Source organism: Podarcis muralis, chromosome 10 (assembly GCF_964188315.1).
Source record: "Podarcis muralis chromosome 10, rPodMur119.hap1.1, whole genome shotgun sequence".
Taxonomy (NCBI): Eukaryota; Metazoa; Chordata; class Lepidosauria; order Squamata; family Lacertidae; genus Podarcis; species Podarcis muralis.
The window spans coordinates 48154441-48170026 of record NC_135664.1 but is presented as its reverse complement, the minus strand read 5'-3'; the positions used below and the strand labels follow the sequence as shown (position 1 = coordinate 48170026).

Below are 15586 nucleotides of genomic sequence, written 5' to 3'. Positions count from 1 at the left end.
CGTCTTCTTCTCTGCCCCTTTAAATGAGCTGCGCCGCCCATTGGTCGTGCTTCCGCGGAGGCCTGATTGGCTGGCTCGGCTACGCCTCCAGCGACCTGCCTCTCGCCTCTTCTTCCTCCTCCTCTCTTTCGCTTTGCACGCGGAGCTCGGCGATGTGGTGGTGCAGGCACCTCTTGAGGACCCCGCTTCCTCCGGGCCTGGGCAGCCCCTCCCGGGCCCAGTCTGCCCTGGCGCAGCTGCAGCAGGTGCTGGAGGGGGAGCTCGAGGGCATCCGCGGCGCGGGCACCTGGAAGGGCGAGAGGGTGATCACCTCGAGGCAAGGACCGCGCATCCAGGTGGAAGGCAGCCGCGGAGGTAGGTGGGGTGGTGGGCAGGCGGGAAGGCACCCTGCTGGAGGCAAAATCCCGGGGCGGGGACTTGGATAGGAGAAAGAGAGCTTCGGCTGGAGTTGCCTTATTATTATATTAAATTAATTAATTGAATTTTGCCAGTCGCTTTATCATGCCCAGGGCAACCTAAAGCGACTTAACAACCAAAACAGACAGACAATAGACCCTAAATACAGTGCTTTTTTCCCTAAAAAAAGTTTTGTTTTGTTTTCTTTTTCATAATATTTTTATTCACTTTCCAATACAAAATTATACAGTCCACACAACTTAGTTACATCCCATTTCTCCTTGTTGACTTCCCTCAACCCATCTGATATTCCTTCGTTTCCTTACTTTCTCCACATTTCTAAAATTATAATTACAAAAAATGTTTAAGGATACTCTCATTTTCCTATTCACATTGAAATACTGCCCCTCAATGAGGCCAAACTTAAATTTGCAAAATGTTTAGGGGTATGCTTCCCCCCTAGAAAAAAGCACTGCCTGCATAGATACATTACAACCAAGAGGAAAGAGATTAAAACATTGCACTCACTTCTAAAAGGCAACAGGTAGTTAAAGGCCTGCTTATGGAGGAAAGTTTTTGCCTTAGGCAAATAGGATTCCTTTTGACAGCTCCAAGAGAACATGGCCACCTTTCTTCCCCCTTCCATCAGGGTTCCTTGGCCTGTTAAACTTGTTGAACTTAGGTGCTGGCTATAAGGAGAGAGCATCATGGCTCCTATTACCCTCAGCAATGTAATTTATCTAGTGAGTGCTGCAGTTCCACTGAGCTATGCAGAACGAAAAGTATATTTGCAAACAGGTGTTGGCTAATAGCCTGCTCACAAACAAAAAGGAGGAAGGAAAAACTGACACAGGGCCTGAATGTTGTGGATTAAGCTTGTTTCTGTTTTGCTATTCATCTGCCTTGTGAAACTGATGGATCAGCTGGATCCAACCTTTTAAACAATACACTCATCCCCTACAACTACCTCTTTTCCTGTGCCCCAATCCATGTTTTCACACTCTTCGGGCACTGTAAAAGCCCTCCTTTCCATCAATATGAGTTACCATTCTCTAACTTCAGCCACGGCTAGACTAATAACACTGAACTGAATTTTTTTTTTCCAAACGTAAAGCGCTTTCCTTAAAACTGACTTGATATGAAAACTAATCATGTCTTTAATAGCCTATTATATAGATTACTAAGTATTATTTATTCTTACAAAATGAGCCACAATTGTGAGAATATATATTGTTGTAATTGATATAGCCAGTAGAAACTTAGCATATGTTTGATGGAACATTCCTTAACTGGATCCTGTGCTCAGTACTCTTGGTGTGTTTGTTTTAGCTCTTTAGCTCATGGAGGCTTGATTAGTTGACCTGGTTCCAAGTAGCGTTGTTAAACAAATGGAGAAAGAGTGTGTGTTTTAGTTCTGCTTTTCTTACCAATTGCCAGATCTTTTTGTGTAAACTCCAGAATTTTGACTTATTGCCTAATGTCTTTTGAGTTCAGCTGTCATTTTTGAGACAAAGCTGTATCCTTTCCATTTAATTCATCAGGGATGAGGAATCTGTGGCCCTCCCAATGTGGTTTGACACAGTTTGCACCACCCTTAACAAGGAAGATTAGTCATGGTGGCTGGAGCTGATGACTGTCCAACAACATCTGGAGGCCACAGATACTTGACCTGTGCTTGAACTATGTAGCTGCTGCACACACAAATTGGGGTGGGGGGGAACTTTGTGGAGCTCTGCTTTGAACCGTAATTTCTCATGAATCAAATTCTTCTCCTCCAAAGCAGCCAGTTCTTTCAAGTTTTCTGTACATTTCAAGTGGCTAAAAATACAGTGCGTTACATAAGCGCAAATTCTCAGCATCAAAAATGGGCTAGAAAGTTTGATTTGGGATTTTTAACTTTAAATTCCTAGCATTTCAAGTGTGCATAGTGCTTTGTCACAAAGTAGGCATTTAATATCCTCTGTTTTACAAACATGTCCAATGCTACCAGTAAATTGTTTTGTTTAATAAAATTTGCTGCTTGATTTGTAATAAAACCTCTCTCCCTAGCCAGCCAGCCAGCCAACCCTCCCCACCCCAAATTCCCTTAAGCTGGGTAAGGTAGGGTGGACATGGCATATGAGTATTGCAACAGCAGTGACTTCTTTTCTCATTTCCCTCTACAGAAGCATCATGCGATGAACACCACTTGACCTCTAGCTCCAACTATAGGGAAGAGACTATAACTGGGTGCAGTCTTCTCCAGCCAGGTGCCTTCTGTATATTTTGGACTACAACTCCCATCTGCCCAAGAAGGAATAGTGAATGGTGAGAGATGATGGGAGTTGCAGTGCAAAATATCTGGGTATCGCCAGGTGGGGGGGAGGCCGGCTTGATGGGGGAACTCATGGTTTGCATGTAGAAGGCTCCAGTTTCAGCCCCCACCATCTCCAGTTAAAGAGATCAGATAGTGGGTGGTAGAGAAAACATCTGCTGGAGTTCCTAAAGAGCATCACTGAAGACAGTAGAGAGCTAAATAGCCTGACTTGGTCCAAGGCGGCTTCCTATGTTCCTAGAATCAAAGTGAGAAATATGCAGCTACTTAAGAAGATGAATAAGGTAGGAGTGTGTGTGCATCGCTCGTTTGTTTCAATCTTCTTCTCGTTGTTGCAGATATCCTGAATTTTTGTGCCAACAATTACCTAGGATTGTCCAGCCATCCCAAGGTGATCCGTTCTGGACTGGAGGCCCTGGAGAAGTATGGAGCTGGCCTCAGTTCCGTCCGCTTCATCTGTGGAACACAAGTAGGGATGAGCAGGAGTGTTGCAAAGACCTAACCACATTTGCAGTGCAAGCGTCTGAAAATGCCACTGGTCTGCTTCAAGTAATTGCTTTGAGGGCAAGCTTCTTGATTAAAACTGCTATTGTTTTAGCAATTAAGGAAAAGCTCTGGCTGCATTGATGCTTTTTTATTAATTCACAAGCAGCTGTAATCCAAGGACTTTGCATTTTTGTGAGGGGGAAAGAAGGAAATTCAAAATTCTGCATGAAGAAAACAATGAAAGTGTGTAGCAGTAATGATGCAGAATAAGCATAAGAATAAGCATTTACATGTATTTGCATGCTATGCATAATTTTACACTTCTTATGGTTGTGGGAAGAAGCAGTAAGAAGAAACCACACAGGGCACCCTGTCTCCACCCCATAGCTGACTATTTGATATTATCAGATGTTACCCACACACTCTCAACATGTACAGGCTAGAAACATCACTTTAAGGAAAAAGATTCCCACGATGCCGCGTTATGCGCAAGTTAACAATTTCCGCCCCTAGGCAGCTACACAGCCCCACCTAAAACTATCCCCATAGAATGATGATGCAGCTCCTCTCAGGGGAATTTTCTCATGTGTCTCAGAAGTGGCCCTGAACAACAAAAGACATCTTTCTAAGGCTTCAGTGCACCTTCATTGATGAAGAACCTGTCATCATGCACAGGAATTAGCCTTTGAATTGAGTGCAGACACATACACCTTCCATCACCCCAACCCAAGAAAAAATAATAATGGGAAGGATCACTGTACAGGCCTACCCACCACCACACACACAGAGCTGCCAAACTTATCGGTAGAGTGGTACCTCTGGTTATGTACTTAATTCATTCTGGAGGTCTGTTCTTAACCTGAAACTGTTCTTAACCTGAAGCACCACTTTAGCTAATGGGGCCTCCCGTTGCTGCCACGCTGCACGATTTCTATTCTCATCCTGAAGCAAAGTTCTTAACCCGAGGTATTCTTTCTGGGTTAGTGGAGTGTGTAACCTGAAGCGTATGTAACCTGAAGCGTATGCAACCCGAGGTACCACTGTATATGAATTTGCCAATATACAACCTCGGGGGAAATGAATTTATATGTTAAATTTCATAGCTGGAAGCGGTATGTCTCTGCGTCCCATTTGCTGGGAAGCGCAAGTAGAGAGAGAGCTGTTGCGTTCAGGTCCTTCTTGCTGTCTCCCCATAGGCATCTGTTTGACCACTATGGGAACAGGATGCTGGAATAAATGTGCTTTTGGTCTGATCCAGCACGACTCTCCTTATGGTGGTATTTCCACAGTAATCAAGATGTTTCTGGCAAGAAAGCTGGGCCTGTTTAGGATGTGGGAAGTAATAGCCTTTCCCATATGCCTGTTTCAGTCAAGGTAGATCCTACAGAATAAAAGGTATGGCCATGTAGATGTTTCAGTGCTGGGCCCTGGGGGCAAGCAGACTGGCTAAGGAGGACTGGAGTACAGTGGTACCTTGGTTGTCAAACTTAATCCATTCCGGGAGTCCATTCGACTCCCAGAACCATTTGAAAACCGAGCCACGGCTTCCAATTGGCTGCAGGAGCTTCCTACACTTAATCAGAAGCCACGTTGGTTGTTTGGCTTCCAAAAAACATTTGCAAACCTGAACACACACTTCCAGGTTTGTGGCGTTCAGGAGCCGATTTGTTCAGGAGCCAAGCCGTTCAACAACCAAGGTACCTCTACAAATCTTAGCAGGGATGGAACCCTGGAACAAAAGAGGATCCCAATTTAACTTTCAGTGTTTATAAATAAGTGATCTAGAATGTCTGGCTGTAACATTAATGATGACAATAATATATAATGTATTAAATTTGTTAGTTGCTTTATGAGGAAAAGAACATGTCTCAAAGCAACGTAACAGGATAACCATTGGAATCTTCTGTGCTTTCTCATTAGAATATACACAAGGATCTGGAGGAGAAGATTGCCCGTTTCCATCAGAGAGAAGACACCATTCTCTACGCCAGCTGCTTTGATGCCAATGCTGGGATCTTTGAGGTTCATAGCACTTTGTGTGTAGGAAGTTGGGTGTTGGTGTTTGGGGAGTGGTCAGTGGAAAGCATCAAAATCCCAAAGCAACTCTCTTTGTGACAGATTTCCGGAGGGGTAGCCATGTTAATGTGTTGCACCAACAGGGAACTAAGAATCTCGCAGCACTTAGAAACTAAGCAACTTTATTATGGCATAAGTTTTTGTGGACTAAGATTTACTTCATAATATGCATGGTTATCTTCAGTTGGTAGACATGCACAGTCACATACTGGGAGGTGTGTGTGTGACAGTGAGGACAAAAGGAAAGAACGTGCAGAAAATACACATAGTCCATGACAATTTTGTTAAAGTGGACTTGGGGAAGTTATGGCTCTTCAGATGCTACTGGGCTACAGATCCCAATATCCCTGACCATTAGCCACACTGGGTGGAGTAACATCTGGGCCACAGGTTAGCAACCCCTGTGTTAAACTTCTATGTATCCAAAAATCACACAGACCATTCACAATGGCCATACTGGATAACACAAGCATCACAACATAGTTATTTTATTTATTAGTTTATATACCACCTTTTTCTTCGGAGGGGCTCAAGGTAGTGTACATGGTTCTTGTCCTCCCCATTTCATCCTCACAACAACCCTGTGAGGTAGGTTAGGCTAAGAGATGGTGACTGGCCCAAGACCACCCAGTGAGCTTGCTTCATGAGTGGGGATTCAAACCCTGGTCTCCCAGGTCTAACCATTATACAACACTGGCTTAAGTTAGATATCCCTTGTATTGGGAAAGAAAAATGCCACAGGACTCTTGTGGGCATTTTTTAATAGTCTGTGGAGTAGCCTATTATTTTAGGGAAGTATGAAACATCAGTTGTTAAGTGATGTATCCTAAGCAGGTGCTTGCTGTAACTATTCTCTCTGCCTTCCGGTACCTACAGGCTCTACTGACCCCTGAAGATGCAATACTTTCAGATGAACTGAATCATGCCTCTATCATTGATGGGATCCGGCTGTGTAAAGCCAACAAATATCGCTACAAGCACATGGACATGCAGGACCTGGAAGCCAAGTTGCAAGATGCCCAAGTAAGTTGGTGCTGTGGCTCCAAAGCAAAGTCAGATTGCTGCTTTCCCAAGTGTCCACCTCCCCATGAGCAATTTTCCTTAGGTTCCTGCTTACATGCTCTGCATTGACCACATCCCTACTTGCTCTCCTACGCAGAAATATCGTTTGAGGATGGTGGCTACGGATGGTGCTTTCTCCATGGATGGCGACATTGCTCCCTTGCAGGAAATCTGTAGGCTGTCCCAGAAATACAAAGCCATTGTTTTTGTTGATGAATGTCATGCCACTGGATTTCTTGGGCCCAACGGACGGTAAAAAAAATCAAATTATTCTCTTTTGTCGCATTCTTTGTTGCTGTCGTTTTTAGCAAAGAAAAATTATCGCCAGTGATTTCTAACTATATAATAAAATTGTAAGGAAGTTGTCAAGGTGCAGTTTGCTGCAGCCATAGCATGTGGGCAGCACAGGCAGGCAGGTGAATGAGCAGGTAGTCATGACAAACCACAGAGGAACACCAGGACAGCATACTGATGCTACTATTTTGGCCTCACCAGGGTCAGAGATCGAGGAGGAGAGAAATGATCACAGAGCCAGATGGTTGCTGGAGAGTTGCCCCAGCCTGTCCTGCCTCTTGCTCTGTAGCTTACCTGTGCTGGGGTTTGAGTGGCCTGTAAGGGTGGGTTTGGCAAGGTTGGCCAAGTGTAAAGGGAGGGGGGTTGGTCAAGCATAGGGAGTGGGGAGGGAGGTTGGCAAACGAAGTGAGCAGGGTTAGCAGCCCTGAGAATAATTAGTCAGGATTAATTTTGTGCTGCTTTTTAGCCCCCAAAGTGGCACACAAGTGAAAATACAGTATCAAACACACTATATAAAACCCAGTGTTGCATTATAAGATGATAGTGACAATGACAATAATGACTTAAAATAGCAGAATATAAAGCAGACTCTGGGGCGAGAACAGCAGTTTGGTCATCATAAAAAGACCAGTGGGGTGGTTGTAGAAGAGTGATATTTTTTTATGCCCTGGCTAAGTTAGCTCATAGCAGTAAAATAGGAAGCTTAATAAACCACACTGTACTTTTTTATGGGTTTTATTGAACACCCATTAACTGGCCTATGTTGTGGACCTCCTTGTAATCTTGGGTTGTAAGGGCTGTATACAAATTGGATAAATAATATTATTAATGGAAAGAGGGCAAACAATCAGGAAGGAGATTGCTTTGTCTTCAGTTTGAACCCGAGATCATGGTTTGTTGTTCTGTAACGAACCACAGTCTGTAAGCAAACAACAAACCATGGTTTAATCCTGGCTAGCAATTCGGGCTTGTTAGAAGGGAAACAAACCTGCTGTGGAGTCTGTTCCATTAGAGTGAATGGAGCAGTGTCACACCAACCTGCCTTACTATTTAGGTAGGTTAGGCTGAGAGTTGGTGACTGGCCTACATTTATATTCATAGCTGTTTCCCAGACGACGTGCAGGCCGTCACAGCATTTCCATTTGCTGGGGATAATGGGAGTTGTAGTCCAGCAGCACCTGGAGGAGAAAGCTTCCTCAGCTCTGGAACAGACGAATGGGAGAATTCTGAAGCCTAAGCTAATAACAGTTATTTTCTCCTTGCAGGGGCACTGACGAACTCTTGGGAGTGATGGACCAAGTCACTATAATCAACTCCACACTTGGGAAGGCGCTTGGGGGAGCAGCAGGTGCAGTTGTTAACTTGTAGTACCCTAATTAGAAGTGTAGGGGAGAAAAATACATTTAATTTTTTTTTTTTTGTATTAATAACTTCTGCCCTGCTTGTCTTTCCAAACTCAGAACAGCTGACATTTTCTTCACCACCATCCATTTCCCAGAGCTCCCCCTGTTCATTATTCTTCCTCTCACTTCTCTTTCACAGAGATGATTTGAGAGGCAGGTTGGTTATGTCATCTTTGAGCCAAAGCTAGAGAGGTTAGACACAAGGAACATCCTTGAATATGGGGGCAGGGAAAGGGAATAGAGTCAAGAGAAACCACTGAGTTGGAGGAAGCCGTTTCAAGTAAAAATTGGAGCGCAGCAAAGTCCCCAGCCCCCAATTCTGCCTTGACTTTGGCAGCACCTGATACCTTAAAGCGCAGATTGGGAATCTCAGGCATTGGGGCAGAATGTGGCCCTCCAGGCTTCTCTGCCTGGCCCCTGGAACTCTTCGGAGGCAATGCCCCTCGTCTGGCCAGCCCCCTTCTCCGTAGACCACAGCCCTTACTGTCTCTGCTCTGTGCTCAAATGCTTTTGCCTGGCTGGAATATACCCTTGAACTGTGATAATGTATTTCACATGTTTGGATAGAGAAGAGAGAGGTGTGTGTTTGTGTGTTTAGAAAACCTGTGTGTGTGTGTGGCTGGAATGGAGCCTGCTGTGTAAAGGTAAAAGCACATCCTTGGCTCTGCCCACTTTCTTTTTTTTCTTTTTTTCAAAATATTTTTATTACATTTTCAAATGCACAAATAAGAATATATAGTTCACATAGCAAGCATAAGATAAACAAATAAAGAAAAAAGAAAATTCCACTTTCAGAAATATGTTTACATAACCAATCGGACTTCCTCACATCTCCCATACCATGCATTCTTTACCATAAAGATGTCAGCAAATTATTACCTTTTTTCACATCTTAATTTATACCTTACAAATGTCTTAAATTTAAAATACTCTTTGTCAGTTACTTGTACCTTTAATCACCTTTAGTAATACTTTAAATCTCATCCTTTCCTTACTTTTAACTTAATTTTCTATTTCAGAGATCTAATCGCTGAAGCTAAAACTTCCAAATCGTGCAGTTTTTAACATTCATACAACTTATAGTATTTTTGTAAATAGTCCTTAAATTTTTTCCAGTCCTCCTCCATCACCTCTTCTCCCAAGTCTCGGATTCTGCCAGTCATTTCAGCCAGTTCCATGTAGTCCATCAGTTGCATCTGCCACTCTTCCAGTGTAGGTAGATCTTGTGTCTTCCAGTGTTTTGCAATAAGTATTCTTGCTGCTGTAGTTGCGTACATAAAAAATGTTCTATCCTTCTTTAACACCTTCTGGCCGACAATGCCCAGGAGGAAGGCCTCTGGTTTCTTGGGAAAGGTATACCTAAATACCTTTTTTAACTCATTATATATCATTTCCCAGAAGGCCTTCACTTTTGGACAGGTCCACCAGAGGTGAAAGAATGTCCCTTCAGCCTCCTTACATTTCCAACATTTGTTATCAGACAGATGATATATCTTAGCAAGTTTGACTGGGGTCATGTACCACCTATATATCATTTTCATAATGTTTTCTTTCAGGGCACTACATGCCGTGAATTTAATTCCAGTGGTCCATAACCTTTCCCAGTCTTCGAACATAATGTTGTACCCAATATCTTGAGCCCATTTTATCATGGCTTATTTCACTGTCTCATCCTGAGTGTTCCATTTAAGCAACAAGTTATACATTCTCGAAAGTACCTTAGTTTTAGGTTCCAACAGTTCTGTCTCTAATTTCGATTTTTCCACCTGGAATCCTATTTTTCTATCCGACTTAAAAACCTCTTGAATTTGAGCATAGTGAAACCAATCTTGCACCTTATTCTTTAGTTTTTCAAAGCTCTGCAGCCTCCAGTTATCTCCAATTTTTTCTATTATTTCCCAATATTTAGGCCAGCCGGCCTCCATATTGGGTCTCTTTCGGACCTTGGCCTCCGCTGGTGATAACCACCTCGGGGTCGGCTCTGCCCACTTTCGTCCCTCTCCCTGCCCCTGCCTTAAAGGAAGAGTGGTTCAGTTCTGTGCATCTACCATTGACAAGATCCATTTTACGATCTAGAAGGGATTGCTCTAGAGCTGGTGTGAGGACCTATTGGCCCTCCCGTCATTGCTGAACGACGGCTCCCATCACCCCCAGCAAGCATGGCTGCAGCAGGGATGATGGCAGTTGTAGGCCAGCAACATCTGGAGCGTCAAAGGTTTCCCACACCTCCATTGGGTAGAGCAGATGAGCACAACAAATGAGCGTCTCCCTCCGCCCCCTTGAAGAGCACAGTCATCTATGTCATCTATGGTGGCCCATTGGGGCCTTGAACTAACCTTGTCTTGCTTCTCTTTGCAGGTGGCTACACAACCGGCCCCAAAGCGCTCATTGACCTTCTGCGCCAACGTTCGCGCCCTTACCTCTTTTCCAATAGTTTGCCTCCTGCCGTGGTGGGCTGTGCCTCCAAGGCTCTGGATCTCCTCATGGAGAGCAATGCCATTGCACAGTCCATGGCTGCCAAGACCACACGGTAAGGGAGCCTGTCATTTATCTAGACCACCTTTTGTTCAAATTGTCCTCAAGATGGTTTACAACCCACAGTGTGTGCCCCTCCTTAGGATACTCCATTTTCCTTCCTGGTTTTCCACCTTCTTTGGCCACTGAACATGCTGAATCCTCATTGGGCTTTTTGGGGGGGAGTTTGCTCAGCTAGTCCCGTTCCCCCCGAAAGTACTATTTGTACTTTTGTACATCTTTTGGTTCCTCCAAATATACTGTCGTCTCCCTTTCATTTGTCAGTGGTCACATTTCGACTTATAGCTGTCGGCACTCCACACACCAGTGCTTTATTAGAAGGTGTGATGTTTTCTGCTGTCAGAACAGTTTCTGTGTCAGAATGGAAGCAAAATACAGTGGTGCCTCGCAAGACGAAATTAATTTGTTCCGTGAGTTTTTTCGTCTTGCGATTTTTTCGTCTTGCGAAGCACGGTTTCGGAAAAGTTTTGGAAAAGCTTCAAAAATCACCAAAGTCTTCAAAAACCTCAAAAAAGGCTACCACACCTCGTGCTATGAGTTGCTCCTCGAAGTCAGGTCGCAACTGTATTAACGGTTTTAAGAAAAAGGAAACAAACTTGCAAGATGTTTTCGTCTTGCAAAGCAAGCCCATAGGGAAAAACGTCTTGCGAAGCAACTCAAAAAACCAAAAACCCTTTCGTCTTGCGAGTTTTCCGTCTTGCGAGGCATTCGTCTTGCGAGGTACCACTGTAGTACACAGTCCCTTCCACAGACGTAAATGGGTGAGGGAGGGAGTGCTCCGTAGAGGGGACAGGCAAAGCAGGTCCCACGCTGAAGGCGTTCCTCTTCCTTGCAGTTTCCGAAGCAAGATGGCGGCAGCTGGATTCACCATTTCAGGGAATGACCACCCTATTTGCCCTGTGATGCTGGGCGATGCCCGGCTGGCGTCCTTGATGGCTGATGACATGCTGAAGAGAGGTAACCAGTGTGGGAAAAGGGATGCTTCACGTAGCTTATGATATCTTTGGGTGTTACTGCCTGAAAAGCCCTGGGATGGCTTTAAGAACTTTTGAGTTGGGAAGAAAAACCCAGAGACTCTTCTTTGCTTTGGAAGCTGTCACAATTGGTGTGGCTCTCCTTGTATCCCCATTTCATGTGAAGCCAATTCTGCACAGCAAGTAACTCAGGGAAGCAAGTAAGGGGAACTCCCAGGCAGCCTCTGAGGACAAAAGGAAGAAAAGCTGATGAACTAATTCTTGCTTTAAGACACAGAGTGCATCTTTATATATCAAGCATGAATTGTGTTTTGCATTTCAGAGCTAATAAAATTGGCTGGGCTGTTTTTTGTTTTGCTTTATATTGTGCATTATGCTATACTAACTAGCATTCTCAGCACTTCTTGTAAAATAGGTATTTAATAATACAGACCCTATTCCTGGTTAAGGCATGGCAATTCTGTCTTCAGATCCCTAACCTCCATGCTGTGTACCAGTTGCTTTACCATAGACACAGCATGGGAATCTTATTTAAACCTCCTTTGTTTTTCTCCTCCCTGTCTTGACTCTTAAGTGTTCCTGCATTTCTCTTAATGATTTGGCAGTGGCATTATCCCCGATCCCCTATACCAGTGGTCATGAACCATAATCTGCCTGCCATTATGTGTTGCTACTCCTGCTACTTTCATTTCAGAGACTGAGAATGGGCCACATGTAGAGACTAGACCTCATGCCTCCAACCCCTGTTGCTTCTTGCTCAGTTTCCCTCTTTCTTCCTGTTCTGAGGGGTTACTACAGAACAGGCAGAAATTCAATATACCCACTTGTGCCTCCACCCTGGGCAGAAGCTGGGATGAATGCCATTTGTCGAACTTTTTGCTTGTTGTACACTGTTAAGTATAAGGGGGGCATCATCAGGAAAAAGGTAGCAACCCTAGTGCTGACTGACAAGGACAGCATAAAGCTGCAGCATTGAATCAAATCTGTTTGATCCATTTTTTAAAAATAATAATAATCTGCCATCTGAAAATAAGCATATAAAAATACTAAGTAATTGCAATTTTAAAAAACTCCAGTTGGCCAGTCTTAAGAGGCATTTCTGCTTTTCTCTCACTTAAGTTCCTAAAACGATGTTTGCTACACATCCAAAAACATTATGGATAAGAACAGCCTGCTGGCATCCTGTTCTCACAGTGACCAACCAGCGCTCTCCCCTCCTGCAGATTCCTGCTCCTTGATTCAGTGCTACTTTCCCCCTTTTCAACCCAGATTTGCTCAGTCAAGTGGCGTCCTTCCAGAGCTGCCTTTCTGCTTTGGTTTCAATCACACCTTAACAGCAGCAGAAGTCCCTGTGACAGAGCCACTCCTGCATCTTCCAACAGGAATTTCCCTGGCAGCTCTGTAGAGGGCAGCATTGTCTCCAGAAAACCATCCTGGAAGTTTGACACTGGTAAACACACACCCCTTATTGTACTCTTGGTCGCAATCCAGAGCTGGCCTAAGACAAGACCTGATCCAAGAGGTGCGCCATCTGCCACACTGGAATAAATCTTGGGCAGTACTAAACAACAGTCTGCAACCCAAGAAGTGGTTGGCTAGTTTAGAGCAGTATAGCGTTCCCACCTTGCCAGCTGCCCTTTTGGTCCTCCTGGGCTGTATGACAGCTAGGGTGATAGTCTGCAGTGCGAGAGGGTAGTGAAGGCAGCCAAACCAAGTCCTCTTACTTCTTAACTTTCCCTCTGCCACCATGTGTATATCTTTATTTTCTCTGACTCTGGGTGCGTCCAACATGGTAAAACATCAAATATTAAAAACTTCCAATAATAATAATAATAATAATAATAATAATAATAATAATAATAATAATAATAATAGGGTTGGGGACCCTGGTGCAGTTTCTGAGCACGTGGAGATTTGCTATTCTCAGCGAAACACTAAAAACATAAACAAGAGATTCAGGGAGTGGGGATCTGTCACCTGCTTCCTGCAAGTTGCCTGGCAAGAAGCTTGCATGTGCTGTTGTACAGAAATATCTGCACAATGGAGATGGAATTTAACCAGTCCATTGATACAGTGTTGGGTTTTATCCCGAGTGATGCTTAACAATCCGCATGAAATGTTGTAGATTCTCTAGGTCAGCCTGGCAGCGAAGCTCATGAAATTGTGGAAGTTAGTCAAACGTGGCATGCCCCCATATGAGTTACAGGGATGGATGTTGATATTTTAATGCATTGTTTTCTTAAATTGTGTAATCTTATATTCTTGTGATATATTTGTTTATGCATTTTTGTGTGCTGCCTTGTGAAAGAGTTTTATTTATGAATCTCTTTGTTTATTATTTATTTTACTCATTTATTAAAGAAACAAAACAAGGTCTTGCTTATGCAGTTGATCTGCTGCCTCTGCTACGCTCATCTCTCCCTCCCTCCCCCCTCTTTCTCACCTGTCAGGCATCTACGTCATTGGATTCAGCTACCCCGTGGTGCCCAAGGGAAAAGCTCGCATCCGGGTGCAGATCTCGGCTGTTCACAGTGACGAGGATATTGATCGGTGTGTGGAGGCCTTTGTGGAAGTTGGCCGTAAGCATGGAGCCTTGCCTTGAATGGCTGAAGATCGTGAGCTGTAGGATGCCTTTTGAACCCTGAAACCTGCAGGTGGACTGTGCTGCTTTTCAGAGAGGTGGTAGTGGCTTTGAAAAGAGGCGTTGCTCACATCACTTTTGGTGCTCTGTTGCCAGACTCTAGAATCTGTGCATTCTACCTCTGCTTAAGGAGGACCGCAATGTGCCTGGAGGAGAGTAATAAAGGTGATACTGACCCTAGTCTGAAGGAAGCTTTTTGTTGGTACAACACATCTGCTGAAATAAATTTGCTCATGGAGAGACAGCGCTGGTACTTTTATCTTGTGCATCAATGATGCATATTTGCCTTTGTATATATCTTGATCTGCTGATATTCCCCCCTCCCCTGCCCTGAAATGACGCTAAAGGCAGGAATGGGCAATACAATGAAAAGGGTTGGCTTCGGACCAATTTCCGTAGAGTCAAAAGTCTACCTACTTGGGTAGCTTTGAAAGGCGATTGTACAAATTCATGGAGGAGGAACTTATTCACAGCTATTAGTTATGATGACTATATACTCCCTCCAGAATAAGAATTTAAGAAGAGGCTGCAGGATCAGGCCAGTGGCCCATCTAGTCCAGCATCCTCTTCTCATTGTGGCCAGCCAGATGCTTGTGAGAAATCCTCAGGCAGGTCCTGAGCAGAAGAGCATCCCCCTCTCTCGTGGTTTCCAGCAGCTGCTGTTCAGCCCCTCCAACTGTGGAGGCTAGTAGCTATTGAGAGCCCATCTGTCATGAATCTGTTCCTCTGCTAAAGCCATAAGAGGCAGTGTGGCTCTGAATACCAGTTGCAGGAGAACATAACTGGGGAGAGTGCTGTTTTCAGGTCCTGCTTCTCATGGGCATTTGGTTGTCTGATGTGGGACCCAGGATGCTAGACTAGAAGAAGAAGAGTTTGGATTTGATATCCAGCTTTATCACTACCCAAAGGAGTCTCAAAGCAGCTAACATTCTCCTTTCCCTTCCTCCCCCACAACAAACACTCTGTGAGGTGAGTGGGGCTGAGAGACTTCAGAGAAGTGTGACTAGCCCAAGGTCACCCAGCAGCTGCATGTGGAGGAGCGGGGAAGCAATCCCGTTTCACCAGATTACGAGTCCACTGCTCTTAACCACTACACCACTGGCTCACTAGATGATGCAGCCAGGCTTTTTTTATGCCCTTAACTAGGCCCTGTAGCTGATTTTGTGCCTCATTTCTCCGGAGAGAACAGTCTGTCGTACTACCCAGTAGGCTCATCTCCAGGATCTAGAGCCACTGATCATAGTGGGACTCACTCCTGATTAAACATTCCTTGGACTGCTTTATATGTGGGCCCAGCTACCACCTCCTTCCCTGTCCTAGTGCCCTCTTCTTTTTCCTTGCTGCACCTAGTACCTGACCGATTGCCCTAGATGACATGGTTTATTCTCTGATATTGTAGGATCCT

The 15586-nt window shown here is 44.4% G+C and overlaps 1 protein-coding gene across 1 annotated transcript; it reads left to right on the top strand.

Moving 5' to 3' along the window:
* The first annotated feature begins 13 nt into the window (after positions 1-13).
* On the top strand, positions 14-14425 carry GCAT (glycine C-acetyltransferase). The gene is made up of 9 exons (XM_028747620.2): positions 14-354; positions 3049-3179; positions 5117-5218; positions 6149-6295; positions 6432-6586; positions 7894-7976; positions 10390-10561; positions 11402-11523; positions 13991-14425. The coding sequence occupies exons 1-9, from the start codon at positions 24-26 to the stop codon at positions 14140-14142; spliced, it is 1395 nt and encodes a 464-aa protein (XP_028603453.2). The 5' UTR covers positions 14-23; the 3' UTR covers positions 14143-14425.
* Positions 14426-15586: the final 1161 nt, after the last annotated feature.

What these genes read in the sequence shown, in the direction of transcription:
- GCAT (XM_028747620.2), top strand. Translation starts at nt 24, where the DNA reads ATGAGCTGCGCCGCCCATTGGTCGTGCTTCCGCGGAGGCCTGATTGGC. An exon ending in GGTGGAAGGCAGCCGCGGAG is followed by an intron (nt 355 to 3,048) that starts GTAGGTGGGGTG and finishes TCGTTGTTGCAG; the next exon opens with ATATCCTGAATTTTTGTGCC. An exon ending in CCAATGCTGGGATCTTTGAG is followed by an intron (nt 5,219 to 6,148) that starts GTTCATAGCACT and finishes CGGTACCTACAG; the next exon opens with GCTCTACTGACCCCTGAAGA.